This window comes from Opisthocomus hoazin, chromosome 19 (genome assembly GCF_030867145.1).
Source record: "Opisthocomus hoazin isolate bOpiHoa1 chromosome 19, bOpiHoa1.hap1, whole genome shotgun sequence".
Taxonomy (NCBI): Eukaryota; Metazoa; Chordata; class Aves; order Opisthocomiformes; family Opisthocomidae; genus Opisthocomus; species Opisthocomus hoazin.
Window position 1 is genome coordinate 12,395,684 of NC_134432.1, and position 26,266 is coordinate 12,421,949.

Genomic DNA, 26,266 nt, shown 5'->3' on the forward strand with positions numbered 1-26,266 from the left:
GAAGAACGCCGTCCTTACGGCGTGCGGTCAGCGCGGCCAGCGAACGCGCGCGTGTGGCGAGCTTCTGTCGGGCGTGAAGCCCTGCGCGGTTCTGAGGGGGAGCAGAGCCGAGTGCCGCTGCTCTCAGCGCTGGCGTGGTTCTGCTGGCTGGGCCGCGAGCCCGCCGTGGGCTGAGCGCGCGGGGGCTTCGCGGGGGTTGAGCGGGGCTCGGTGTGCCGCGGGGTGAACGAAGGGCCCCGGGGTGGGGGGCAGGGACCCGCCCGCAGCCGGGGCTTGGAGGCCGCTTCTGCCATGGAGGGGGTCGGGGTCCCACCAAGGTCACCCCAAGGCCCCCGAGCTCAGCGTGGTCCCACCGCGCCCCCCCCTCCCCCGTCCCGCTTCACCCCTCCAGGCAGGGCCACGATGCGGGGGTCTTGCCGGGACCCCAGCTGAGAATCCAACCCCCGCCGACATTTTCCCCCACTGAGCGGCGGGGGGGGGATGGGTGGGAAATCCCCCTCCCCCCAGCCCCCCCCGCCTCCATCCCGCAGCGCGGGCTGGGCGGGGCGCGCCCCCCCCCCCCCCCCCCCAAGCAGCGCGCGGCGGGCGGGGAGGGAGCGGGTAACCAGGGCCACGCGCGCACACGCGCACGCGGGGCGGCCCTGCGGCGCCGCGCGACCGCCTCTGCGGCCAGACCCCGCAACAAAGACCCCCCCCCCCCCCCGCTCCCCCCGCACCCGGCTCCCCCCGCGGGATGTAGCCCGGCCGGGAGCCGCCCCCCCCCCGCCCCCCCATGCCCCCGCAGTGAGGCCGGGCCGGGCGAGCCGGCGCCGCGCTCCGCCGCGCTGAGGGCCCCGCCGGCCGCCATGGGGAAATCCAACAGCAAGCTGAAGCCCGAAGTTGTGGAGGAGCTGACCAGGAAAACCTACTGTGAGTGACCGGGGGGGGCTGCGCGGCGAGGGGGGGCTGCCGGGGGGGCGGGGGGCCGGGGACGGGTGCTGGGGTCGGCGGTCCCCCCCCCTCAGACGCGGTGCCCCCCACACCCCCCATCAGACGCGGTGCCCCCCCCGTCCCCGGCTCCCCCCCGCGTTGCAGCGGGCATCGCTGCGGGCTCCGGCTGCCGTTCCCCGGGGGAGGGCGCGGGCTCGGCCGGGCTTTGTTGAGAGAATTCAGAGATCAGCCGGGGAGGGCAGGAAGAAAAACCCCCGCCCCACAGGGCAGCAGGGGCAAGGAGAGGGGGAGCGAGGCAGAGGAACCCGCGGTTTCCTTAGAAAAGCGATGCTCCGTGGCCTGTTTCAAAGCCGTCAGTAGCGGTGGGACGAGGGCCGTATCCTGCCCGCCCGGGGCGATGCGTCCTCCGTGTCCTGAGCCCCCGGCCCTGCTCGGAGCATCCCTGAGCCCCCCACTCCTGCCCCTGCTCGGAGCATCATTGAGCCTCCCTCTGCCTCCTGCCCCTGCTCGGAGCATCCCTGAGCCCCCCCCTCTGCCCCTGCTCAGAGCATCCCTGAACCCCTCCTTCTGCCCCTGCTTGGAACATTCCTGAGACCCCCTCCTGCTTCCTGCCCCTGCTCGTAGCATCCCTGAGCCCCCCTCTGCCCCTGCTCCGAGCGTCCCCTCACCCAGGGCAGCAGGACGGTGCCCAGGGGCTGGCCGTGGGGGTTCAGCCTCCCCTCACTGCCTCCCTGGGGTCAGGCAGCTTCTCCCTAAACAGGGAGCCAAACCGTCTCGGGGGCTCTCAGAGTGTGGGTGCGTTAGTTGGAGGGGTTTGCTTTGTTACTACGCTCTGAAGTGAAGAGCGCAGCACCAGAGAGCTTGGTATTTTTCTATGAGTATCTCAGTATCAGTTTAATAGCCTGATTTTCTAAGTGAGTGGCTTTCCCGTCTGAACCTTGACTGTAATCTTATTAACGTGGCTAGTGCCTGAGCCATCCAGTTTTAGCAAAATCAGTTTGGGTTTTTTTATTTCCTGAAGGATACACAAAGGAAACAAAGGCTTTGGTGGTTCAAGTTTGCCTCGCCGCTTGCAGGTCGGAGATATTCCCCGAACGTGTAGCAGACCTGCAAGCAATCCCCGCTGTCATTGCTGCAGTCCCACGGCAGCGCTTACCCAAAAAGGCAATAGATGAGGATGCAGCAAGTTCTCCCATATGGAGCAGAGACGATACTGGTGCATTGCACAACCCTACACGCGGGGTTGCTCTCTCGTCGTGGCACAGCCGGGAGCAGGCAGGAGAAGGGCAGGTTGCGGGGGTCAGGTCCGCATAGCGAGGCCGTGGGCGATGGTAGGAGAGGTTGGGGTACCCCGGCTGGGCTTCTTCGAAGTGGCTGGGGGAGAAGAAATAGCGAGAAGGTGGCTGGGCATAGAACCTGACTGGAGCTGGAGCTGAGCCCTGGGTTTTGGTGTCCTCACTGCAGCGGGTGCAGCTGCGCTGGGCCAGGTACGGTTATTGCCGTGCTGCAATCGCCCGCTCGGTTTGCAGCTGCTGCGACGATCTGATCTCTGACGGAGAGGGAGCAGGGGAGAGCCAGCCCCGGCGCAGCCTCATCCGTGGGCGATCTCCTGCGTGCTGGGCTTTCTGCACCCCCGGGGTGGCTCCTCTCCGTGCGGGGAAGGTGCCGAGCCCGGCGGGGCCGATGGCAGGGCACACGGGCAGCGATGCCCCGTGTCTTCCCAGCAGCCAGTGCCAAACGAACACAGCACTGGTGAAACCGTCGTCTGCGGACACAGGGATGTCTCCTTAGCTGGAGGAGGCCAGCAAAGGGTCGCTTCCTTTTGAACCACTTTATTCCCAACTTTCTGCTCCTCTGTCTTGGGTGCCCTTCCCTTTCCACAACATCCTCTCCAAAATAGGCTCCTGTCCTCTGATCGCTCCCTTGGTGAGTTCCCGGCCTGCCTGGGGGTTGCCTGCCCACCTTGGGCCTCTTGCCACCCCTTTTTCAAGGTGCACCAGACCCATGTGCCCGTGCAGGTGAGGCAGCAGCGCCCGGACGGCCGTGCTGTGGGGCAGCATACGGCCCTTCACATGGCTGGAGCCCGGTGCAGCGTCCCAACGCGCCCTGGCAGCAGGCGATCAGCAGTGCGATGCCTGTCGGGGAGAGCCATTGCTAATGCCAGGCTCTGTTTGTTCAGTGCTGCTCATTCCACCTCTCGTCTCTGGGATTAATTACTTTTGCTGAGTGTTTCTGCCCCTTTTCTGCAGCTGTCAAGGCGAGCGCGCGTTCCCTTGTCTGGCGAAACACTTTGCAGGGCCCTCCCAGGCACGTCTGCCAGCCTCTGATTTACCTTCGGAGCCTGGGAGACTGGAAAGATACTGATTTCCTTCTGCCCTTCAGGGAATCCAGGCAGAGGAGATGCAGGTAGGAGGGCAGGGTCGCACCGGGTACAGTGGGAAGCACTGATCCCGACCCCTGTGCAGTGGCCAGCAGACCAGCTCGAGCAGGGGGTGGTCGCACCCACAAACCCGTGGCATACGCCAGAATTTCTCGGGGTCTGCTTGGAGGAGGTTTTACTCTGCAGCGCTGTGGTGTTTCAGCACCTTTCTGGCAGGCTGGGGATGACCGTCCCTCAAAGAGCATCCCCGTGCTGGCCGCTGTGTTACTGAGCATGGAGCTGCTTCTGCTGCTGTTACGGCACATCTGGGCAGATGTCTCTGGGAGCCGTAACTGGCAGCTAATGGTGTGGGATCCGCTTTTGTCTCGGGGAGGTTCCCGTGGCAGCGTGAGCTGTGGCTGCGGTATGTGAAAGGTTTCTCCCACAATGGGATTTCCTTCCATTGCATCATTCTCGGTTTGTGCAATTTCCAATCAAAATTTGCTTCCAAATGAAGCAAATAACAAAAAGCCTCTTCTTGGCTCTGTAGGATCGGAGGGATCAGGAGACATCACCCCCCTCCCTGCCCCATGTGGCTTTTCTGCAGATTTACCTCATCCATGGGACGCAGAGGACACGCAGCTCGTGCCATGTCCCCTTGGTGCTCTTCCAATGCTGGCTGGCTTCTTGCATACCCTAGCCCCTGTCCCCTGTCCCCTCTGGTCCCTCTGTCTCCTATTTGTGGCGTTTCTCTGGCCGTGCCTCGGTTGCAGCAATCTTGGGACAAGCAGGCGGTGGGAGCAGGCGGGACAGGAGCGAGGGACAGCTCACGTGCCCGGGCAGTCACAGGCATGGTGGTTGTGCTGAGGGTGCTGCACGGTTGCCGGCAGCGGCCTCCGTGAGATGCGAAGATGATTTTACTGTGGGTATTCAGAGCAGGTTGGCCCAGGCCCTGCTGGGAACCGGGCACAGAAGGGCAGGAGCCTGGAAACCTTGTCCCTTGGCTCCCCTCCCCACTCCACTCCTGGCTTACAGTGCCGGGGGCCAGGTTTTAATGGCACTTGGACACCTAAAGGCGCAGAAGGACGTCCGAGGGCTTCTTCGAAGTGCTGGCTGCCCAAGTTCTGTTGACTTGGACCCAACACCGTGTGCCTTTCAGCACTGCCGGGCACCCGAGTGCCCAGGAATATCTGGCAGTGCCGAGCTCACCCGTCTGCCAGGTGCTGGAGCAGCACCGGTGGGGAGAGCCCGGCTGCGGGGCGAGGATTTAACCTTCCTCAGAGGCCAGGCTGGTGCCATGTAGGAGCATGCAGGAGAAGCTAATGCTGAGTGATAATAATAATGAATAATAAATTATGTAATTCTTTGTACTTCCATAGAGCCTTTTGTCCAAAAGCTCTTAAAGTGCTTTATAATCACTAATTTATTAATCTTTGCGATGCCTCGTTGAGGTAGCTTGGAGATGCAGAGTTGGCCGCTGTGTGTTTTGTCCCGAGAGGTGATAACGCCCGAGACTCGAAGGAACCACCGTCCTCCCTGGATCATGTCACCGGCCCTGCTTCAGCAGAGGTTTAAGCCTGGGCTAAACTTGGGCCGGGTGCTTGCAGCTCGGGCCCGTGGCAGGGTTTGGGATTGTGCTGAAGAACCTTGCGGGGCTGCGGTCAGAGGGTGAAGCTAACCTGTGCTGAGCTGGAGAGCTGTGGAGGTCCTGGGGCATCGCTGCTCCCCGCAGCCTGCACACAGCTGTATGAAGTGCACGTGTGCGGTGGTGGGCGCAGAATGTGTGCCGTGGGTGGAAACAGCTTGACGTGGACTTCTGGTGGAGCAACTGGTAGAGAAATGCAGTGCTGAGCGTCCCTGTTTGCAGCCGCGCTCCCAGGCCAGCCCAGCCACAGCATCGGCAACCCTTAAAATCACGAAACAGGCTTGAAGATTGGGGTTGTTTCAGAAAAGCTGGGTTTTTGAGTCATTTGGGGGGGAGCTGGATTTCGATGTTCACTTTTCATAGCTATGTCCCAGGTCCAGAGCTACTAAAACTGTGGTTTTTTTTAATGCCAGCTGCAGTAGCTGTGCAATCCGGCACAGCCGGAGGCGTGTAGGTGCAGCAGCATCGCTGCCGGGACCGGGCACGGGTGGTGCCAGCACCCCGGCAGCGGTGAAGGCATGGGAGCTGTGGCAACCAACAGTGCCAAAGCGATGCCCGCGGCACCGGGAGGCCCGGGCTACCGAGTGGGCGCGGGGAGAGGAAGATGCTCTTTTCCCAAGAACCGCGTCCCACCCACTGTGATCTGTTCTGTGGATTTTAAACTCACTCTGGTGTAATCATCTTCTGCTCTTTTACAATAAGCTGCGAAATTGGCTCGGTTGCTCGGCAGTGGTGCACTGAATTAGTGGGCATTAGTTTAAGAGCAAACTGCAAACATATTGATCTGTAGTTACGGGGGTACGAGGTGGCGGGCTGAATTCTGCAGGAAAGGAAAAAAAATTCTCCAAGTGCAGCAGTTTTCAACCAGGAAAAGGGGTCTGTTCCTCCCTGGGGGCACCAGGTCGGGGCTTTGCTCCATCGTGCTGCCCCGGTGCCGGGGAAGAGTGCGGTGGGCAGGGGCAGAGGGGCAGGAGGAGCAGATCCAGGACGTCAGTGGCTCCCTGCTGCCGGATTATTTTTAGCCTCTGAAATGTTTGGCCCCCGGCGCCGGGTTTCTCTGCCAGGTTGGTTCACGTTGAAATCCCTCCTGTCGCTCGTCCAGCAGAAAGCGGGGCAAGCTGGCAGGGTGGATACGCGCCCGTTATCCCTCGGCGGTGAGCGCTGGGTGAAACGCCCGACGCATGGAGACACGAAGCCGGGCTGAAACGCGGCTCCCTGCCTGCGTCTGGCAGCCGCCTGCTCTCACCTCCGCAGCACCAGCCCCGTACCCCTCGTCCGCTTTGGGGCTGCCCATGCAGAGGGGTGGGAGCCCCGGGAGAGGGGTACCGGGGTGGGCGCGTGCCCGGGGTGTAGAGCAGAGGGTGCTGCTGGCTGGTTGCCCCGGCGAGCATGGCTGCCTGCTCCGAGCGCTCTCAGCGTGGAAATGGGATTTGCGGGAGCCCAGAAGTGAAGGTTTGCGGGGAGGAGGAGAACGCCTGCCCGAGCGCCCTGGAGATGGGCTGGGGGGAGGGGCCGGAGCGGGTCTGCTGTCCCCGGCCGGCCCGGGAGCCCCGAGGGAGGGCAGGACGTGCCGGAGGGCTGCGCAGCGGCTGGGTTCCGTTTGGGGGCTGGCTTTGCTGTGGCCACGCGTCATCCAGAGCTGTGAAGGTGGCAGCTGCGGCGCGGGCTCACTGCGAGCTGGGTGGGGACCTGACGTGCTGCTGCTGGAGGGCTGTGGGGGTCTGCAGGCGTCTCCAGCCCCTTCCCCGCGGAGACCCCAGTCTGCTCCCAGCACATCTCATGTCTCGGTATCCCATGTGCGCATGGACCTGGTGCTCTGCGGGTAAATGCAAGTAAAGCAAGTTTTGGCATATCAGAAGCAAGTTTTGGGGTGTCCCTGTCATCCCTGGGAGATGCTGGGGTGGGAAGGGGAAGACGTGACCGAGGGCCCCTCGGGCTCCCTCTGCGGCAGAGCGGAGCAGCCGTCCCTGCCAGCCACGCTCGCGCCGCTGCCTGCCGCTGCTCCGGCATCAGAAGAATCACATTTCATTTATCCCCTGACATGTTAATGGATCTGCTTAACCACTCTCCTGACCTTTGCTGCTGCCGCTATAATTAAGGTTGTGAAACAAGAAGCTCTGAAGGCATCAAAGGAGGCGGCAGCTTCAGGGAGGAGCCTGTGGCTACGTTCGCGCCGTTATCGGGGTGACATTTGGGGGGTCGCTTTGTTCCTCCCTCCTCTCCTCAGCCTCCTGGGTCTTCTGAGGAGCTGGGTGGGAAAGGGAGCTGGGGTTGGTGCCCTGCACCCCTGGCTGCCCAAGGGCAGAGGGGGCTGGGGGGGCTCAGCGCAGGGCATGGTGACCACTGCTGTGGTTCCCCAGCCGGGCAGTGCTGGCACAGGGCTCGCTCCCCACACCTCCTGCATGTTGTTCTCCCTTCAAGGCTTGTTGTTGGTTTCTACATGGAAAGAGGGCTGCCCATGCTTTGTCCACTGCATTTCTCCAGCATCTGGTTGATGGCCAGACCCCACGAAGATACCTCTTGGTATCCGTGCTACCCCCTATGGAGGAGCGGGTGTTTGGTGCCTCCAGCACCCTGCGCTTCGGCAGCCCTTGGCACAGCGTGGTCCCTGTGGGCGAGATGGGGAGGGGGCAGAGGCAGTCCTGCTGCCAGCAAGGCTTTGCCCCACAGCATCCCCCTGGCCTTCCCTTGGCTCCAGTGTCTGATGGCTGAGTCCTGCAGCATCCCCCTGACCTTCCCCTGGCTCCAGGGTCCAATGGCTGAGTCCTGCAGCATCCCCCTGACCTTCCCTTGGCTCCAGTGTCCAATGGCTGAATCCTGCAGCATCCCCCTGACCTTCCCCTGGCTGCAGGGTCTGACAGCTGAGTCCCAGAGACTTCCCTTCCCCTGCCCGCGTTGGGTCCGGAGGGGAGTTTTCTTGTCTGCTGGGGGCAGGAACCTCTCCGTGGGTTGGGGACAGCACCGTGGAGCACCAGGCCATGCCGAAATCCCCGTAGCCAAGGCGAGGGTTGAGCAGGGCAGCAGGACACAGCTGCGTCCGGCGCGGCCAGGGAAGGGGGCTGCTCCATCCCTGCTGCCGGCAGCGCTGGGGATGCTCTGCCCTGCCTTGGGCCGTCGCTGCGTTGGCTCGTGGGGAAACTGGGATTAAATGCAGCCCCGGGACAGACCTGCCACAGCCACCGGCTCCTGCTGTGGGTGGGTTTCAGGCTGATTCATTCATTTCCAAATGCAGGCACTGTCCTTTGCCCTTCCTCCGCTGCCTGTGCTGCAAAGAGCGACTGCTGCTTTTTCCCTAAACCCAATTTCGAAAGCCTAATGTCGGGCCCTTAAATATTTAATAAAGTCTAAAAAGGATTTTAACTGCATATTGGCTTTCCTGTTGGTACCAGCCCCGGGGGAGATGAGAACAGAGCTGCTCCTGGACCTGTTTATCCAGTCTGGGAGCAAGACAGACCACTAATGGCAACCGCGACGAGAAGAGTGCCAAACGCACAAGCAGTTCTCCCCGCGTATTGCTTTGTATCTCAGCGGTAACAAATGACACCAATAACGCTGTCGGGCTCGTGCTCCGAACGTCTCGGAGGCTCCCGGACACGCCGTGGTGCTGGTGATGCCTGTCTGATGGGGAGAGAAGCCAAACTGGGCAAGTTGACGGGGAGATGGGTGAGCTGGGAAGGGGACGTCCCGCTCAAGAGGTGCTGGTGCCCGTGCGGGGAGGCTGCTCCGCCATCGCGTTGCGATGGGGTGTTGCAGGGACAGGTCCCCACGCAGGGACGACCCTGTCATGTGGGCAGTGAGACCAGGAGCGGGGACTGGGCACCACTGGGGTGTGTGGGGCCGGGGTAGGGGCACAGTGGTTTGGGCAAGCTGCTGCAGGTCATGTCTAGGAGCAAAAGAAAATGTCGCTGGGCAGGCTTCTGCCGCGGTTGTTTCCGTGGGGGGTGACCCTGGCGCTGGGTTTTGCTGGGGTCGTGTTTTAACGCTGCTTCCCCAAAGGGAGTCCTGCGCTGACCCGGGAGCAGGAGCAAACCCCAGCGCCAGGGCTGGGGCTGAGCCCCGACGGAGGGCAGGAGGGCGGCGCGCTCTGTGATGTTTAACCAGGACGTGGGTTACATATTTAAACCTGAATTTTAACAGGACCAATCCGTCAGGGCCAAACAAGCTGCATTTCCAATGTGCTGACGTGCGGCGTATCTTAGAGGTCGCCGTCACTGAATGGGGACCTGGCTGAGCTCTGAGGTGCCCCGAGACGGGGTGACGGGCGGTCCCGGGGGAGGACTGAGCCTGCATGGTGTTTTCAACCCTTTCCCTCTGGCAGTGCAGCTCCCACAGGCGCTGGGCTTCATGCCAGGGGGTTGGTGCTGGAGCTGGGGAGCGCGTTGCTGGGGGAGTCTTGTGCCCGTGCTCCCGCTGTCCGCGGGGCCAGCAGGTATTTCCCTGAAGCCACCCAACAGCGTGGGCTGCCGGAGACTGTCCCCGGCACATGGCGGGTCCTGCCCATCGGGCACCCTTCCCCTCCCTGGGGAAGATGCCCGTTCTGCACCGGGCGGGTGCTGCCCAGCGCCCATTTCGGGGCTGGATGGGACCCCACAGCTACTGCGCTCGGTACCTCCAACAGCTTGAGCTGCTGCCGTGCTCTTGGCTACGTGTTTTGTGGGGACGAGGCCTGAAACTGGTAATGACTGCTCAGGTTAGGATGCAGTTACCCCGGGTAACCCGCTCTGCAGGGCCCGGGGCTGGCGCTGGGGATGGGTCCCTCTCTGCCGACTGATGGGACCTTCCTGGGTCCGTGTTTGCAGGAGGAGGGCGTGGAGCCCGCACTGAGTATCCGTTCGGAGCTGCTGTGCTGAGCCCTGTGGCCGCTCTGTGGGGACCAAGGGCTGATTCCACGGTGGGGGTGTGTTCGGGCTGTGATGCTGACCCCCAAATCTGGGTCCCGGGGGCAAGGAGTGAAATCTGAGCGAGCGCATGCTGCTGCGCCCCATCGCTGCTCGGCGGGGAGGGAGGGGAGAGCCCGTTGTCGGTGAATGTTAACGCTGTGATGATGTTGAAAGTGAAGTTGGTAACAGATTTATGTTCAGAGAATTCTTAAATATGTGTTTCGCAGACCCAAGGGGTGGAGTGCATTGGGCACAAATTGCAGGGTGCGCGGGGTCACCCCGAAGCACTGTGGTATTTGACATGAGGGACCCGTTAGCTCATGCATGAGCACCCCAGTCATTTCCTCGTCAGAACCCAATGAGGTCACGCATGAGCAGCCAATTAATACACACACAAGCGCACGATTAATTTACATATGAGCATCCACTTGATTTCTGCATGGGTGCCCAGTTGATTTGCACTGGATCACACACTGGTCGGTGGATGAGCACCCTGTTAGCTGGTGCATGGGTGCCCAATTAATTGGTGCAAGTGCGCCCAGTCAGTTCATGCCCGAGTGTCCAATTAATTTATGCATGAGCACCTGCTCCGTTCACACCTGAGTGCCCAATTAGTACATGCACAAGTGTGTTATCTTCTAATTACACTAATTTACACATGAGTGCCCAATTAGTTCACGCAGGAGTGCTCAGTGAATTTACGCATGCGTGCTCAATTAGTCCATGCATGAGCGCCCGATAAATTCATGAGTGCTCGAAAAATTTATGCATGAGCACCCAGCTCGTTCATGCGTGAGCATCCCTTTCATTCACACCTGAGCACCAGGCGGTTCATGCATGAGCACCCAATGAAATCATGCATGAGCACCCAATTAGTTCACCTAGAAGCACCCAAATAATTTATGCACGAGTGCCCAATTACTCCATGCATGATCCCCCGACTTATTTTTGCAGGAGTGCCCGCCTAGCTCAGGCACGGCTGCCCAGTCAGTGCATGCAGGAGTGCCCCATCAATTCATGCCTGAGCACCCACTTTGCTCACGCATGGGTGCCCAGCTTGCCATCGTCTGGGCGCTGCGCTGAGCATCTGCAGCAGGTTTAGGCAGCCCCAAACCCGGGTGGGAGCCCCAGCGCAGGGTGATGTGCCAGCTCCCCTGGACTGGGATGCACAGGGACCTGCGGGAACCCTGGGAAGGAGCCGCAGCGAATCCCTGGGTAAATAAATGCCACCATGCCTCAGCGGGTGATGCCGGACCAGTCGCCCGTGGGTTGGGTGACCTGGCAGAGCTGGAGTGCCCTGCAGCGGCAGTGCCTGGAAATAATTAACCCTGTTTCCCTGATAAGGCAGCGATGCCTGTGGCCCTGTGGGGTCGAGATGCTGTTGAGGGCTGAGGGGGGACGTGCAGGGGCTCGGTGAGACTCCCCAGGGATGGTGCTTCCTGAGCCTTTGGGAGCCCAAGCCTGTGCCTGTGCCATGGCGGTGGCACCCATGGGCCAGGCTACGTGTGCATGGTCTGGGTCCGGGTCGGACCCCCCTGGTGTGGCTAAACCCCTGCCCTTGGGCAGACAGGGGAGGGGACGGCTGCAGGATGGGACGGCTGCACCAAAAAAGCCCTGTGGGGCTGGAGCATCACGTCACCGCACGCATCCCGCCGTGGCCAGGGGTCTCCGGGCAGTTCCAGATCCACGGTCCGGCGAGCAGCGAGCTCGCCAGGAATTTGCAGTCCTGGGTCCCTCCTCTCCTTGCTGCCTGGCAAACACAAGTTAACGGGCTTGAGCACTGATTAACCAGGGCTGTTTTGTGCTGCAGTGGCAGCTGGGTGGTGGGAAGAGAGGGGGCACGCGAAGGGCGGGTGGTGACGGAGCTGTCAGTCCTCGCCTGTGCCGTGGGGATTGATGGAAGGGTGGGGGGCAGAGAGCTGGGGGCTTTTTGGTTGCCGTAGCTGGGAGGAGGGGGTTGGGGGCTGCTTAGGTGCATCTCCATCGGGCGGTCTCTGTCCTGCTGTGCGGCGTGGGACGTGTGGCCGAAACCCTTCTCCCAGCTGGGAGGGGAGCGGGGACGGACCGACCACGCTGCGAGGGCTCCTGGGCTGCCCTGGGGTGCTGGGCCCTGCTGCCTGCCCCTGCTGCCCACTCCTGCCCGCGGTGTGAGCCCCACGCTCAGCATTTCCCCGCTAAGAGCGGTGGAAACAAAGATGCTGCCGGCAGGAGCTGCGGCGTTGTGCGTACGGGAGGGTGTCCGCGGCGCGTAGCCGGGGCTCCCGGCTCGGCAATGCCTCTCCCAGCGTTATGGTTTGTAACGAATGCTAATACCCTGCCTTTATTTAGCGCTTTTCGTCCCCAAGGATCCCGGGGCACGCCGCATCCGCTAACAACTGCTACGCCTGCTATTTATAGCCGTCCTCATAGCGGCTGCGGGCATGGCCGTCCCTGGGGAGCACGGCACGGCTGAGCCCAGCCGCAGCCATGGCGAGGGAGCCGGCCCTGCTCCGGTGGGATGCTGCAGTGGGGCTGCCGCGGGTCCTCCCCTTGTCCTTGAGCGCTCGGAGTCAAACCTGGCTGAGGTTTGTATCGGTTGCAAACTAATTCGCATCGGCTCAGCATCGCGCCCTGATCGATGCTGGGGGAGGGAAATGCAGCAGCCGCCGCCACACAGGTACGTTCTGTGAGCTCGGCTGGGCTGTGCGTGCTGGGAGCTGCAGAGGATGGATCAGGGAGAGCGGAGGGACAGCCCTGCTCCTGCCTGTGTCCCTGGTCCCCAGCCCCAGGACGAGTGGCTCAGCCTGGCCAGGAGAGTGGTGCGTGCCCAGGGCTTCCGTGGCCGTGGGTCCCCGCTGCGGGGATGGGCATTAGCATGTCTAATTGGTGCCGCTCGGAGTGTCTGCACCCAGCAAGGTCGGAGCGTCTGGGAAGTGGCAGCTGCGAAGTCATCATCTGTCTCGGATGCAGAACTGGAGATACTGGGATGCAGGAACCCGCTCAGCCCCAGCCCGCCTGGCTGCAGCGACGCTGGGCTCGGGGCCATGGTGTTTCCCTGCGCTGGGAACACTCTGTGCAGGGAGAGGGAAGATTTGGTGGCAGTGGAGGGATGCACCCAGAGGTGGGTGGTTTTCCAAGGGCTGGGAGATAGGGCCATGTTCCCACCCCAGGGCAAACCCTGCAGCTTCCCCTCCCACCCGGGGCAGGAGGAAGGGCACTGGTGCCCGTGTGCTGGAGGAGGGATGGAGCTTTGCGTGGATCCGTGCCAGGGATGCACAATAACAAACCCCACCTTGGGAGCCCCGTGCTGGTTTTCAGGCTGGCACGTGAACAGTCCCCTCCGTCGGAAAAGCCTCCCCGGGGAGCATCACGCATCCCTCCTGCCGGCATGATGGAGCTGGCTCCATCCCTCCCCTCCCACCCCAGCCCGAGCTGTCGCTACCAGCGTTTCTCCTGTACTAAAAAAAGCACAAATTTCTTAATTGTTTCCTGCTGGAGTTGAAAGGCAGCTCCCGGGCCCGAAATAGCACGATGGGGGAAACACAGCCGAACAAGAGAGAGCAGAAGGCGATTCGCCCGGAGGGGCTGAGTCGAGCCCCCACCGCAGCCCCGGGGTGCTGCTGTTGCCCCTTTCACCTGCCCCGAGGGCTGCCCGAAGTCCTGCTGCTCACCCTCCTCCTCCTCCCACCCACCTTCATCAGCGCCTGCGGGCGATCAGGGCTGCAGAGCTGGTGATTCCCTGGGCATCCTTGGGGGGGTCCTGGCTGGTGTCTTCATGCCTGTGGGGGACACATGTGGAGAAGCCTGTTTCTGGTAGAGACCTTGCTCAGCATCTCGCTTTTGGAAGGATGCTCCTGTGCAGCCCCTTTCTGATGGACAGGGAATCCTTCGGGACTGGCACAACTTGTTTTTGCCCACCCCAGCTCAGGTGCTGGATGCAGCGTGTCCCTCCCAGCTCCCTCCTGCCAGAAGACCTCTGTCTTGTCCCCTGTCTGCTCTCCTCCTCCAGATACCCCTGCCAAAACAACCCTCCAGATCCCTCCTGCGGCATGGCCGAAGCCCTTGGTGCCCTTCAGCCTGGGTGCTGAGCATCCCTGTGCCTGGGGGGAGGCAGGGGGAGAGGCTGCTGGCCCCTCGGCCCCACGCTGAGCCCTTCCCGGGGGTTTTGCAGGCTCTGGCCCTCCAGCGGTCCCCGAGCTGGGCTGGAGGGACCCCCTGTATGTGCAGGGACAGCCTCGGGCACAGCACAGGGACGCAGGGGCCAGCACCCGGGCGGCTGTGAGGTGGGGGCCAGCGTGTGCCCCCCGGCTGCCCCACTGCTGCCCCCTGCCAGCCCTCGCTTCTGCAGTCTGCCCCTTCTGCCAGGCACGGTATAAATCTTTCTGATGGAAAATTGCTTTCTTTTATTTGCCATCCAAGGTAATTGGCATCTGTTGATGTGTCTTGGGTCTCTATTTTTATCAGCTGCTTGCACATTGACACATCTCCACTCCGCCTCGTTATCCCAGCACGTTTCAGACCTATTGCTTTTTTATTATTATTTAGATGCACGATGCAAAGGAAATGACTAATGAGGCCGTTTCCCCTGCGCCCGTCTGCTGGCACCGGGCTCCCCGCTGGCGTGCCGGCCAGGCACCGCTCCGGCAGCGGGACACACCGGGCAGGCACCAGCCCCCCGCCCCGGCGGGCTCCCCGGCATCCCGCATCCCGTCGGAGCCTTTCCTCTGCTGAGGACACGTGCGATCTCAGCAGCTGTTCCCAGGCTGGGGACACTCGGGGTTGCTGACGCTCGCCGTTTCCTAGCTTGTCGTGGTTTTGGGGTTTCTCTGGAGCCTGGTAAAGCTTCCTGGGGCCCTGGGAAGCGTTTGATGACATTTCTCTATGTGGTTCAGAGGCAGCTGGGACCTGGGAGGATGTGCCCATGCCCACGTTCAGTGTGTTGATGTCAGGGCCAGGCAGGTGCCTTCCTCGAGCCACCTCCAGGCAGATGTTTCGGCAGATGTTTCACAGATGTTTCCAGGGATGTTTTGGCTCTGGAGAGGCAGAAGGGCAGGACCGGATCTTCCCCAGGCATGAACCAGCCTGGCCCTTGTGTGGTCCATAGCACCTTGCAGTGATGGTGCTGTGCTCCCCTGGCAAAACGTCTTGGTGGGCTCCCCAGTGTTGGAGCCGGAGGCCCCCCAGTGCCTGCAGCCCCAGGCTGTGCCTTGAAGGTAACACACGGCAGCGCCTGGAGCACGCAAGCCCTGGGGCAACCCCCCCAGGGGAGTCACTGATGTGAAGTGCAAAACACCAGCCCTCGCTGGGAAAGCAGCGCTAAATTCCTTTTTTTTATTTTCTCTTTTCTCCTGTTTTCTCTTGCAGTTACGGAGAAGGAGGTGCAGCAGTGGTGAGTGTCCGGCGCGGCGGCGTGGCGGTGAGCTGCCGGGGCGTGGGGCTGGTGGGCGAGGGGACACTCAGCAACACCTCCAGCCGTGCCCAGCATCGGGATGCAGGAGGTTGCGCCTGTTTTGGGGTGCAGGTGTTACCTCATCGAGGAGAGACCGGAAAATAGTGCGGGGTTTTCCTGCAGACCTCGTGCGTGGTGCACGGCAGGGCTCCGCTCCGGCTGCTCGGGTGGGATGGTGCACACTGGTGGGGAGGGGAGCGGGGACGTGGGGACTATCCAGCTGGTGGCCGTGGCCCTGGCTGCGGGAGGCCGGTGCCGTCCCAGAGTGTCCCCATTTGCAGCAGGGCCCACGGAGGCTGCCGGGGGCCAGGGCTGTGGTGCCTTGCCGGCAGCACGCTCTCACCCCATCCCCTCCGCCCCGCCGAACGCGACGCCCTAGAAAAGCCAACGCTTCCCTTTCATCTTCCTATCCCACCAGCCAAGGTTTGCTTTCTTTATCTCTTTCTCTCATCCTTTCCCCCCCCCTCGATGAGTCATAGCTGCGGCAGCGTGAAAAAGATGTCACCGGCACTTCGGTTTCCCACCTCGCCACCCCCTTCCCCTCCTCCTCTAGCCCTCGGCCGCTGCAGCGGGCGCTGACAGATCTGGGCGACGTGTTGCATAATGCTCACGCACCCGACGTAGTCCCCGCGTGGTCCCCATGCCCCCGGGGCTGGCCAGCCCCCTCCCCTGCGCCCTCCGGGGTAGCACTTTGCAGCACCCATACCCAGCCCGGAGCTGGGAGCGAGGGCTTTTGGGGGCATTGAAGCACCGATGGGTTTTGGGAGATGCCCTGGGCTGTGTCACCCCGGGGACGCAGTAACCCCACCGTGCTCCCCAGCTCCTCTGAGCAGCTTACGCTCGGGGGTGTGCACAAAAAAGCCATTGTGGAGCCTCGGCTGCGCCGGGTCACAGAATCACAGAATCGCAGAACGTTAGGGGTTGGAAGGGACCTCTGTGGGTCACCCAGCCCAACCCCCTGCCCAAGCAGGGTCACCCAGAGCAGGCTGCACAGCACCGCGTCCAGACAGGTCTTGAATATCTCCAGAGCAGGAGACTCCACAACCTCCCTGGGCAGCCTGGGCCAGGGCTCCATCACCCTCAGAGGGAAGAAGTTCTTCCTCGGGTTCAGATGGAGCTTCCTCTGCTTCAGTTTGTGCCCATTGCCCCTTGGTGCTGCAGACCCCCGTGCTGTGGGTTTGTACCAGGGCATGGCTGCAGCATGTGTGTGCCGAGCGGTGGGTTGCGCGTTGCTGGTGGGGTTGCTGTCAGTCGCGAGTCCCACCTCTGCGGTGATGCGGCCACTCAAGGGGAGCTTTCCTGGCCGTCTCCGTGCTGCAGAGCCGGTCGGCTGCGCCTGGCGGAGAGGGGCCAAGCCGCAGCAGTGGAGGGGAAGGGGAGCTCTGGAGCTTGGGTGAAGCTTTCTGCGTGTAGCTTCTTGCTCAGGAGCTGCATGCGTCCCAAGTTCTGAGCCAGGGATAGAACCATGCTCCTGTACGCCGTGTAACGGCATCAGCGCCGAGCGAGGCATCGCCTGCCCCGGCACCTCCGCCTGCAGCGTGGCCGTGCTGCTGGGATGTGACTCTGTGCGGAGGGCTTTTTATTTTGAAGGATGTTTGGAAGACTCTCTCGGGTGCTCTGGGTCTCTGTCCCCTCCCAGGCCCCAGGCAGCGTTCAGAAGGAGTGTGGTTGTGGCTCGGTTGTCACTTCGGGGCTCGCAGCGAGGTTGGGGCGGTGCGGTGGGCACCGCTCAGTGTCACCGGTGCCGATCGCTGCTCCTCTGGGCTCTCCCTGCTGCACCCTCGCCATGGGGCCCGCAGGGGCTGGGAGCTTGCGGGCGGGCGATGGGAGCGACACGGGGAGCACGCGGGGACCCTCCCGGCTCCAGCCCACCGCAGCGCCTGGGAGAGCCCCATCCTGGTTCCCTGGGGCTTGAGGGGCTGCGTTCGGCGGGGAGACGCGCCGGTGCCCATCCTCAGCCCTTCCTCCGCAGGTACAAGGGCTTTATCAAGGACTGCCCCAGCGGGCAGCTCGATGCCGCCGGCTTTCAGAAGATCTATAAGCAGTTCTTCCCCTTCGGCGACCCAACCAAATTCGCCACTTTTGTTTTCAACGTCTTCGATGAGAACAAAGTAAGTCTGCGAGATGGGGGCACGGTCCGAGGGGGTCGGGGCTGCGCCCGTGGCGGTGGTGGGATGGGTTCAGTAACGTGGCGGCGCGGTGCCGGAGGAGCAAAATATTCCAGCGCTTCCTGGGGCGTGAAATTAGAGCGGCACCGCTGTAACGAGTGAGCCCCCACGCTTATTTTAGTCGATGAGAGTCACGTGGGAAAAGGTGATGAAGTGGCAAGCGAGAGAGGAGAGACGCGAGGTTTCGGTGCTGCTGCCAAAAACCCACCCGCGCGGTGCCCGCCGCGCTCCGGTGCTGCTCGCGCCGGGGTGCTCTGCGCTGGGATGGGCACAGGTGGACACATCCCCGGATCGCGCTGCTGGGGATGAACGCGCATCGCTCCTCCCTCGCCATTGCCGTTTCGGATGTGTCCACTAAGAGGGCACAGCCGGGCAGCGAGGACGCTGCGGGGTGGGGGTGGCAGCGGCACCCTCACCCCCTCCTTCCCCCCCACCCCAGGACGGGAGGATTGAGTTTTCGGAGTTCATCCAGGCGCTGTCGGTCACCTCCCGGGGGACGCTGGACGAGAAGCTGAGGTGTAAGTGCTCCCTGCACGGGTGGGCTCAGGCCCGCAGCCCCCGGCACGGCGAGGGGGCCGAGGGGTGCGTGTCCAGCGGGGGGGCCGCGGCCCCAAGCACCTCGGCATTGCTCTGGCTTGCAGGGGCGTTCAAGCTGTACGACTTGGACAACGACGGGTACATCACCAGGAACGAGATGCTGGACATTGTGGACGCGATTTATCAGATGGTGGTAAGCGGCTGGGGGGGGGTATGGGGTGAGCAGCCCCTGGGGGTCCCCTCTGGGCTGGAGCCTGGCTCTGCGGGCAGGGGGGCTGCGGGCAGGATGCTGAAACACCCCCAGTTCCCTCCCTGGGCTTTTTTTGGGGTGGGTTGTGGGCATCATGGCCAGGGCAGGGTCTGGATCTGGCCGAGGATGGCTCTGGCAGGAATGCCAGCCCTCAGCGCCCTGTCCTGATGTGGGGAGGGGCAGGGTTGAGACCCCTGTCCTCGTCTGGGGACACCGTCCACGCAGGACACCGACGAGTGTGTGACCGGGTCCCATCCTGCCTCCGCAGGGAAACACAGTGGAGCTTCCCGAGGAGGAGAACACACCGGAGAAGAGGGTAGATCGGATTTTCGCCATGATGGACAAGGTGAGGATGCTCGAGTGGTTTTTGTTTTCCTGAGGCCGAGGGATTTAGGAGGCAGTCCTGGGCCCCCCTGCCGCGTCTCGGCTCTGGCAGGTGCCTCCTTTCCCCATGCTGCAGACCCCCGCATCCCCTCCGGGATCCCCCTGTCCATGTCAGGGCCCCCGAGGTGGCATCGCACCCTCCGTGGCATTGCTCCCGGGCTGCAGGCGTGGGGGGTTTGGTGGGGAAACCGAGGCTGTGGCGGTGGGGGTGGACCCCGGCGGCTGTGCGGGATGGCGTGGGTGCTGCTGGGGCCCTGGGGTGCTCGGTGCCGGGGTGCTCGGCATCTCCCTCGCCGGGCAAAGCAGTGCTGCGACGGGAGTCTTTTGCAGAACGCGGACGGGAAGCTGACGCTGCAGGAATTTCAGGAGGGCTCCAAGGCCGACCCCTCCATCGTGCAGGCGCTCTCCCTCTACGACGGGCTCGTATAGTCCCGGGGCCGAGCGGCGGTGAGTGCGGCACGGGGGTCCCTGGGGGTGCCCCATCTCCCACCCTTCCCGGGGGTGGGCAGCTGGTTCTCCTCTGCTGAAGCATCAAAGCATGGGCACGCCCCTCAAATCTGGCTGCAGGGGGGGATGTTGCCCCCATCCCAATGGGTTTCTCCCGGTCCCCCCTCGTCCCGCAAAGCACCCCAGGACCCCAGCCCACGAGGACGCAGCGCAAGCCGCCCGGCTGGCAGGCATTTGCCTGCGGCACAGCTCCAGCTCTCGCCTGCAGGTGCGGCTGCGGAGGAGGCAGGAAGGCAGCCGGCGTGCTGGGGGCGTGGGGATGCTCCAGAGACATGTTACATTAAATGTTTTATGTATATTATAGCTTGTTATATTATGCCCTGGAGCGGGCAGGGTTTGGCATAGCAGTGTAAGGGACACTGTGGCTCGCAGCAGCCCGGGGCTGAGCACCCCGTGGTCCTCACCGTGCCCTGCGGGGCTGTGCAGAGGTGACTCTTGGGATGATATTGGCCATCACAGTCCAGGCAGTGTCCGACCGTGGGTGGTAGTGGGTCTTTTTTTTGACCCTGCTGGAGTTTTGAGCTTTTCAAAATCTTTATTGTGTTTCCAGTTTTCCAGCTGCAGTGGTGTCCTGCGAGATGGCTGCAGGGCTTTCTGTCTGTCCTTCTCATCTCGTTTTCCTTCTCCCCACCCTCTCCTGCAGATGCCTGGGGGAAGATGCTCTCCGTGCCATCCGACCACCGCCGCGCGCAGCTTGCCTGTCCCTCTCGGCCTTCCTTTCTGTTCCGCGAGCAAAGGATGCCCTCGAAGCGCGAGCTCACTCCCCCTCTCTGCACTCTGAACCAGCCGCTGCCATTTGCCAACTTCTGCTTTTTCCAAAAACAAAACCAAACCCGCGACAGACCCTGGTCTGAGCGGCAGCGAACGCCCGAGACTTCAAGGCCGGGGGAGCGGGTTGAGCATCGCTGAAGGCAGAGCCCCCGCTCCGGCCTCCTCGCCCTCTTTGCTCCCCTTTCCTACGTTTTCGGATGGGACTGCGGATGTGCCGGCACTGGCATCGTCCTCTCCCGGGAAGCGGCCGGCTGGAGACGGAGCCCAAAGGTACCGGGGGGCCGTGCACCCCGGGGTGCTGCCTGCGCGGGGTGGCCGGGGAGCCGGGGCACCGACGGCGATTGGGAACACAGTCCTGGCGTCACCTGCGATGCCGCTGGCAGCCCGGCCCGGCTCACTAGGGATATATATTATTATTTTATTTTTTTGGTGAGACAGTATTGTGCTTTTTCTTTTTTTTTTTTTTTCTTTGGTGGAAAAAAGTGAGGCTTTTTTTTTATATGCCTATCTCGACGATCGATATCCTTATTTATTTGTTGTAAATGTTGCTGCCGTGTGTAGTCTCTCGTGTGTGTGTCCGACCACCCAGGTGATGATATGTCAGGTTTACACGCTCGTACACTATTGCGGGGCACCGGGAGCCTGCAATAATAATGAAGCCAAAAATCTACCTTCCCCCCTCTCCTCCCACCCCCAGTATCCCGAGCTCCGTGGGCTGGCTGCTGTTTTAAGGGGATGCCGTAGCTTCTTTTCCTCTTCACCTTGTCCCTGTTTCCTGCATTTTCCTGTTCACCCTTCCCTTTGCAAGCTCAGCGAGGGCTCTGAGCAGTCCAGGCCCGCTCCGTCCCTCAGCCGGGCAGGGCGAGCAAACCGCCAGGCACCACAACGTCCTCATTTCCTTTTCTTATTTTCCTTTTCTCACTGCATGAAAAAGTATTAATGGATCCAAGAGCTGGATTTTGCTTTCAACCAAATTCCTTTACTGTTTTGTTTTTTGCCAGCAGTGGGAAGGTCTGTTTGCCCCCCGGGGAGGGGGCTGTGAATTGGCCCGTGTGCCAGCGGGGCTGGGGGAGCCGAGGGGGTGCCCTTGGGGACGGCTCGCTCTGTCGCCCGCGTCCCGGATGGGGCGATGTGGCAGCTCCTGTCTCGGGGGTGCCGGGCTGGGGGATGCGCAGCTCGGGGTGTCGCCTTGTCCCCGTGCTCCTTGTTTAGGGTGTGAGAGGTTTTGCTGTAAATTGAGAGTATGGCCCCAAAGTGGAGCCTCTTGTGCCCACTCTGCCTCGTGCTCCTGCCTCGGGGGAGGCGGCGGGCTGGGGAACCACACCTGGGGACAGCCGAGCAGGGGGCTCGGGAAGGGACCCCCAGCCGCAAGCGGTGCCTGCGTGGCCTCTCCATCACCCACCACCGCACCGGGATGTGCCCAAGCCGGGCTCAGCCCTGCCGGGACACGCGCCGTGGGACGATGGTTGGCATCGCCGCTGGAGGATGAGCGTTACGTGGGTGCTGCCGCAGCTCCGCTTCCACCCGCCTTGGCCCCTGCCCTGGGGAAGGAGAGATTCCCACCTCCTCGGGAGCGCCTTGAAGATGCCTGTGGGACCCCTGATGCCAGCTGGGCTGCGAACCCCTCCTGCTCCGGCGTGTTTGTTCCTTGCCCAGTGACACTGCTGCTGCTCTCCCCCCGCCCCAGGGGTGACCCCTCCGTCCCCGGTGTGCCTGGCCTGGCATCACTGTTCGCCCTGCTCTCCGCCGGGATGCCTGCAGTCCCTGGTGCCCTCGGCCATGGGGACCGTCCCCAGGGCGGTGGGAGGTGATGGCTGGACGTGGAGGTTGTTCTCGCAGGTGTGCCACGATGCAGGAGACCAGATGGTGCCCCGGCGGGGTCTGAATTCTCCCCACATGACAGGGATGGAACCTGCAGCCGAGCGATGGTGGCCCTTTGCTGTGCAGCTTCAGGACCGTGTGTTGGTGGCACTTTCTGATGCCCATAGAAAGCCACCCTTCCCCGTGTCCAAGGAGACTGACTTCACGTCCACGTCCAATATTTCTGTCTCTTCTGCAGTTCCTGCCCTGGAGGGTGTCTGTGGTTCGTTGCTGGGGGCTCCTGGAGGGTGTCACCTCGCTCCCTCCCATGGAAATTCCTTTTTCTTCATGATTTCTGGCCAAAATGCAACTCTCTTGGGTAGACCTTTGCGGTGCCTCCAACTTCTCTAACGCTCGTCTGCCAGACCGGTCCCTTCCCGGTGCCAATTGACGTTCCCAATGAATGTGACACTGCTGTAACCGCCTCCGCTGGTAAATGAGGGACCCAGCAACGTTTGACAGAATTCCCAGCCAAAGGCAAACCCCGTTTGCTCTGACACTTTTCCCTGAAAGGCGCTTAATTTTCAGAGGACCTGCCGTGCTTTGAGCTCCAGCAGTGCTCGCTGACGTCTCACCGAGGAGGCAGTGGGGGGCTGTGGCCCCCGTCATGGGTGGGCTGAGGGACCAGCTTCAGACCCCAGAAATACCCAAATTCAGTGTCCACCAGGCCGGTGCTGCCATTGCTGCCAGCGACCTCCTGTTACTGCTGGCGGGCTCAGGGATGGAGCCCAATGCCTCGTCCTCCCTTGCCCCTTGTTAAATATTTGCACATTAGGAAAAAAAAAACCAGAGCAAAAAGCAAAAAGGTTTTTTGCCCATACTCAGAAGCTCTGTGCTGGCTGACGAGGACCCTGTGCGTTGGTGATGGTGAGTTCGCCCGGGCAGAGGCACCTCTTGCAGGGTCGCGGCTGGCTCTGGTCCTGGGTCCCAGCGTGGGGTCTGTCCTGCCCCGCTCTCGGCGTGCTGAGCGTCCTCGAGCAAATCCTGCTGGCCCCAGTATTCCCCCCCAGCTGCGGGTCTGGGACCCTGGCTTGGATGCTTCCACCCTGCCTTTGGGGAGCCCTGAAGGCCCCCGACTCCTGAACGTCACCGGGATCTGCAGCTTCTTGGCACCGCTGGAAGTAAGGCTTGAAGTGTCTCACGCCTGGGAATGTTGGCCTTAACCTCCTCGTGCCTCAGTTTCCCCCTCAGTGAGTGGCCTGGGTGAGCCATCCCCCCTCCGGAGAGCAATTCGGTGCCTGCGCCCGGGGCGGTGCGAGCGCTGGATGCGGCTGGAGGTGGCAGCCGGGCGGGTTTGGCAGGACCTGCTGAGCATCGGGCATACGTGGAGCGCCGGGAGCGCGGCGTGAAGCGCTGCGTTGGAGTTTGCACCACCGAGTGATTCATCTGGGTCTTCTTTTTACATCTGCTCGTTATTAAAAGTGAACAGCGGGCAAGACCTGGGTTGTTTCTGTTTGTATGCGGGTTCCTGGTGCCCGGCCGAGGTGAAGCCGGCGCAGCCCTGGCGACGGGAAGGACCCCAAAGCCCAGCCAGGCGGGCGAGGGTCTGGCCCGGGCGACTGCGCCCTGTGTCCCCCCACCTCTCATCTGTCCCCGTCGGTGTTGCCCCATTAAAATGCCGTGTCTGTACTTTCCTTTCGTTTCATTTTTCTGTTCATGCGCTGACTGTTGCTGCTTTGTAACTGTCTTTCCTTGAGCTCTGGGGCCAGGCTGGGCTGAGCTGTTTCCCCCCGGAGCAAGGACGTGGGAGAAGGCTCTGGGGGCAGATTCCCACCCCCCCACCCCCATCATGGCACAAACCAGGACTCGAGAGAGAGAAGCGAAGCGGGTTTTTCCTCCAGAGCAGCCCTTTAATTGCTGAGATTTGTAATGAGACTCGGTGGTCCCGGGAGCGCTCCCTGCTGGGTTTGTGGGGGGGGGGGGGTTTGCTCGTGGGGGACCCCAGACCCCATTTGTGCCGGGTACCAGCTGCGTCTCACCTGACGGCGGAGAAGCGAGTGCTCGTCAGTGCCTGCCTCCCATGCCATCGGGACACCCCGTCCCAGCTGGATGGGGGGTTAAGGCTGTGGGACCCCCATCCCCGAGCTCCCCCTGAGTGGGTCGGGGTGCAGTAACCAGCGGCCACAGCTGTGCCAGCCTGGGGGGCCTCGGGGTCTGGGGCCGAGCCCCTCTTGGAGCAGGGCTGGCTGCGAAGCAGGGCCAGGCGCGGTGTGGGGGCAGCCGAAATGGCTGGCAGAGCTGCCCTCTTCCCCGATATTTAGGGTCGGGGGGTTTGGAGGGAGTGGGTGGGTGACCCACAGCCAGCTCGCTGTCCCATCGTCCCCAGTCCGGGGGTAAAGGGGGGGATCTGGGGGTATTTTGAGAGGGCATCGGGCACCCTCCTTCACAGGGGCATTGGAGAGGAGGGGACCAGCGGTGGTCAGCTGGGCAGGAGCGAGGGCTGGGGGCAAAGGACCCTGGTCTCAGCGCGGCAGCTTGGGGTTCGCCTTACAGAGCAGTTCTGGGGTCTCGGTCACAAGTGCCAGCCCCGGCTGCTCCAGCAGCGCTGGGTGGAAGCCATCCTTTCCTTCTCTCTCTCTGCTCCTGCGGCCGCCAGTCCCGGGCCCGGGGGCCGTATCCTGTGGGACCCCTGCCCGGGGGCAGCCGAGCCCCGGGCCGAGAACCAGCAGCTCCAGCAAAGAGCCTTGTTTGTAAAGATGAAGCCTGTTTGTGCGTCCGTGCCGGTGTCTCGGCTTGCATGCCCTGCTGCCTTGTCTTGAGATGAATTCAAGAGCAAACCAAGCAAACGAAACGGTTTAAAAACAAAAGATGACAAAACGAAACCCAGGAACTTTGTGACAGTGGAAATAAAAGCTTAATGACGGTAACAAAGCACCCGTGGTCTGTGGTGTGCCGCGGGGCGAGCGGGGGAAGGCGGACAGTGGGGCACTGTGCCCACGTGCTGTGATGAGCTGTCAGGTCTCAGCTCCAGGCACGTCACGGACTGTTCACCCCCATAACACCTCTCCTTCCACCTCCCTTTACCCAGACACAGCTTTTCTTCTGCCACGTCCCGATCCCCCCCACCAGAGCCTGCATCCTTTTGCCTTTTCCAGCAAAGCCACTTGCAGCTGTGCCGTGCCCGCCTGCGCCGTCCCCATCTCCTCTGATCCCGCGTGTCGGTGCCAAGGCAGCTCGATACGAATATCTCCTAATTGCGTCCAACAGCCCGTGAGGGAGGTGCCCCTCGGCAGCCCCCGCCGCGACTGGCTGGGCGAGCAGGGGTCTCGCAGCCTGGATTCTGCTTTTCGCGTGCGGCGGGATCGCCTTCGCCCTTCTGCCCTGCCGAGTCTTCTGCAAATGAGCCCGGCGAGGCCTCCCTGCCAGCCCAAATTCGTTTGTTTGCTCTCCTAACGAGGGTGACTAATTATTTTCCGGAGGCCAGAGGAGATGCCCTAACGGTCTAAACAAGGAGGCTGTGTTTGCTCGGGGGGTTTTGTTCGGAGGTGCCTTGTGCCAGCCCATGGTGGGGGGCACCCAGGAATTTATCCCCTGTGCCGGGGAGCGGTGAGGACGGGTCGTTACCCAGAGGCTGTCCCTGGCTTCACTCTGCTTTAACCCCAGCAAGGAAGGGTTTAAAGCCCAGCTAGCGCAGGTACTCCTGAGACTGGGAGCACCTGTGGGTGTGGGAGGGGCTGGCTGGGATAAATTTGGTGATGGGGAGAAGCTGTTGGAGTTTCTGGGTGCCAGCAGTGTTGGAGAGAGCTGTTCCCTGCTGGGGTGCAGGGTTAGTGGCTGGGGTTACTCCGTGGTTGGTTTGGTGGTACGGGGGGGGGGGGGGGGTGACACTCCTGAGCTTGCAGTGAATGTGGGGCTGGGGCTGCAAAGCCTTGGGGTGACGAGGGGCTGCGGGTGAGTGACTGCATGCAAGCCTACACCCTGGCTGTGGGACAGGAGTGGGACAGGCCACCGGCACAGCTCATGGTTCAGCCCAGGGCTGCCCCCTCTGCCCTACTGCAAGGGGGGGTCCTTGCCCACCCTGGGACTGTGCTGGGCTGAGCCTGGGCTTGGAGGGACGTATGTGGGGCGGAGGGGTGCACAAGAGGGTCCCACTGTCCAGTGTGTGGGGATGTGCGATGAGTGGTCCCTGATCTCCCCCAGCTCCTGTGTCTGGAGTGGGGCTGATGCCTGTGAGGCGCTGGGGGCTGGAGGGGGAATGCTCAGCCTGGGGCAGGATTCGGCCCTCAGTGCGCAGCCTCACCCGGAGCTGGCCCTTGGCCACGGCCTCTCCTGGGTCCCGCTGGGGGAGAGTTGAGCAAGAGCAGAGCATCCCTCCGGAACAGCCATGAGCTCAGTGCTCGGCTTTGAGGGGAGCCAGGAAAAGCTGCGCCGCTCCTTCCCCAGCCAAGGGCTGCCTTCCCCGGCCCGTGTCCTGGCTCTGGCTTTGTCTGCACTTGGCGTGGTTGTTTGCTCCCCATTCCCGGGCTGAACACGCCGAGGAGCCCCCCTGAGCCTCCCCCCCAGCCCCGTTGCAGACCCCTATTTCAAGGAGGGTCCTTTGCCTGGCA

General features: G+C 62.4%; 1 protein-coding gene across 1 annotated transcript; it reads left to right on the forward strand.

Annotated features, from left to right (window-relative positions):
- Window positions 1-636: 636 nt before the first annotated feature.
- Window positions 637-24,590, forward strand: NCS1 (neuronal calcium sensor 1). Its single transcript, XM_075439425.1, has 8 exons — window positions 637-909; window positions 15,158-15,182; window positions 17,215-17,353; window positions 17,850-17,928; window positions 18,052-18,140; window positions 18,466-18,543; window positions 18,912-19,028; window positions 19,732-24,590. The coding sequence occupies exons 1-7, from the start codon at window positions 846-848 to the stop codon at window positions 19,008-19,010; spliced, it is 573 nt and encodes a 190-aa protein (XP_075295540.1). The 5' UTR covers window positions 637-845; the 3' UTR covers window positions 19,011-19,028; window positions 19,732-24,590.
- Window positions 24,591-26,266: the final 1,676 nt, after the last annotated feature.

What these genes read in the sequence shown, in the direction of transcription:
- NCS1 (XM_075439425.1), top strand. Translation starts at nt 846, where the DNA reads ATGGGGAAATCCAACAGCAAGCTGAAGCCCGAAGTTGTGGAGGAGCTG. An exon ending in GCTGACCAGGAAAACCTACT is followed by an intron (nt 910 to 15,157) that starts GTGAGTGACCGG and finishes TTTCTCTTGCAG; the next exon opens with TTACGGAGAAGGAGGTGCAG. An exon ending in TTTTCGCCATGATGGACAAG is followed by an intron (nt 18,544 to 18,911) that starts GTGAGGATGCTC and finishes AGTCTTTTGCAG; the next exon opens with AACGCGGACGGGAAGCTGAC.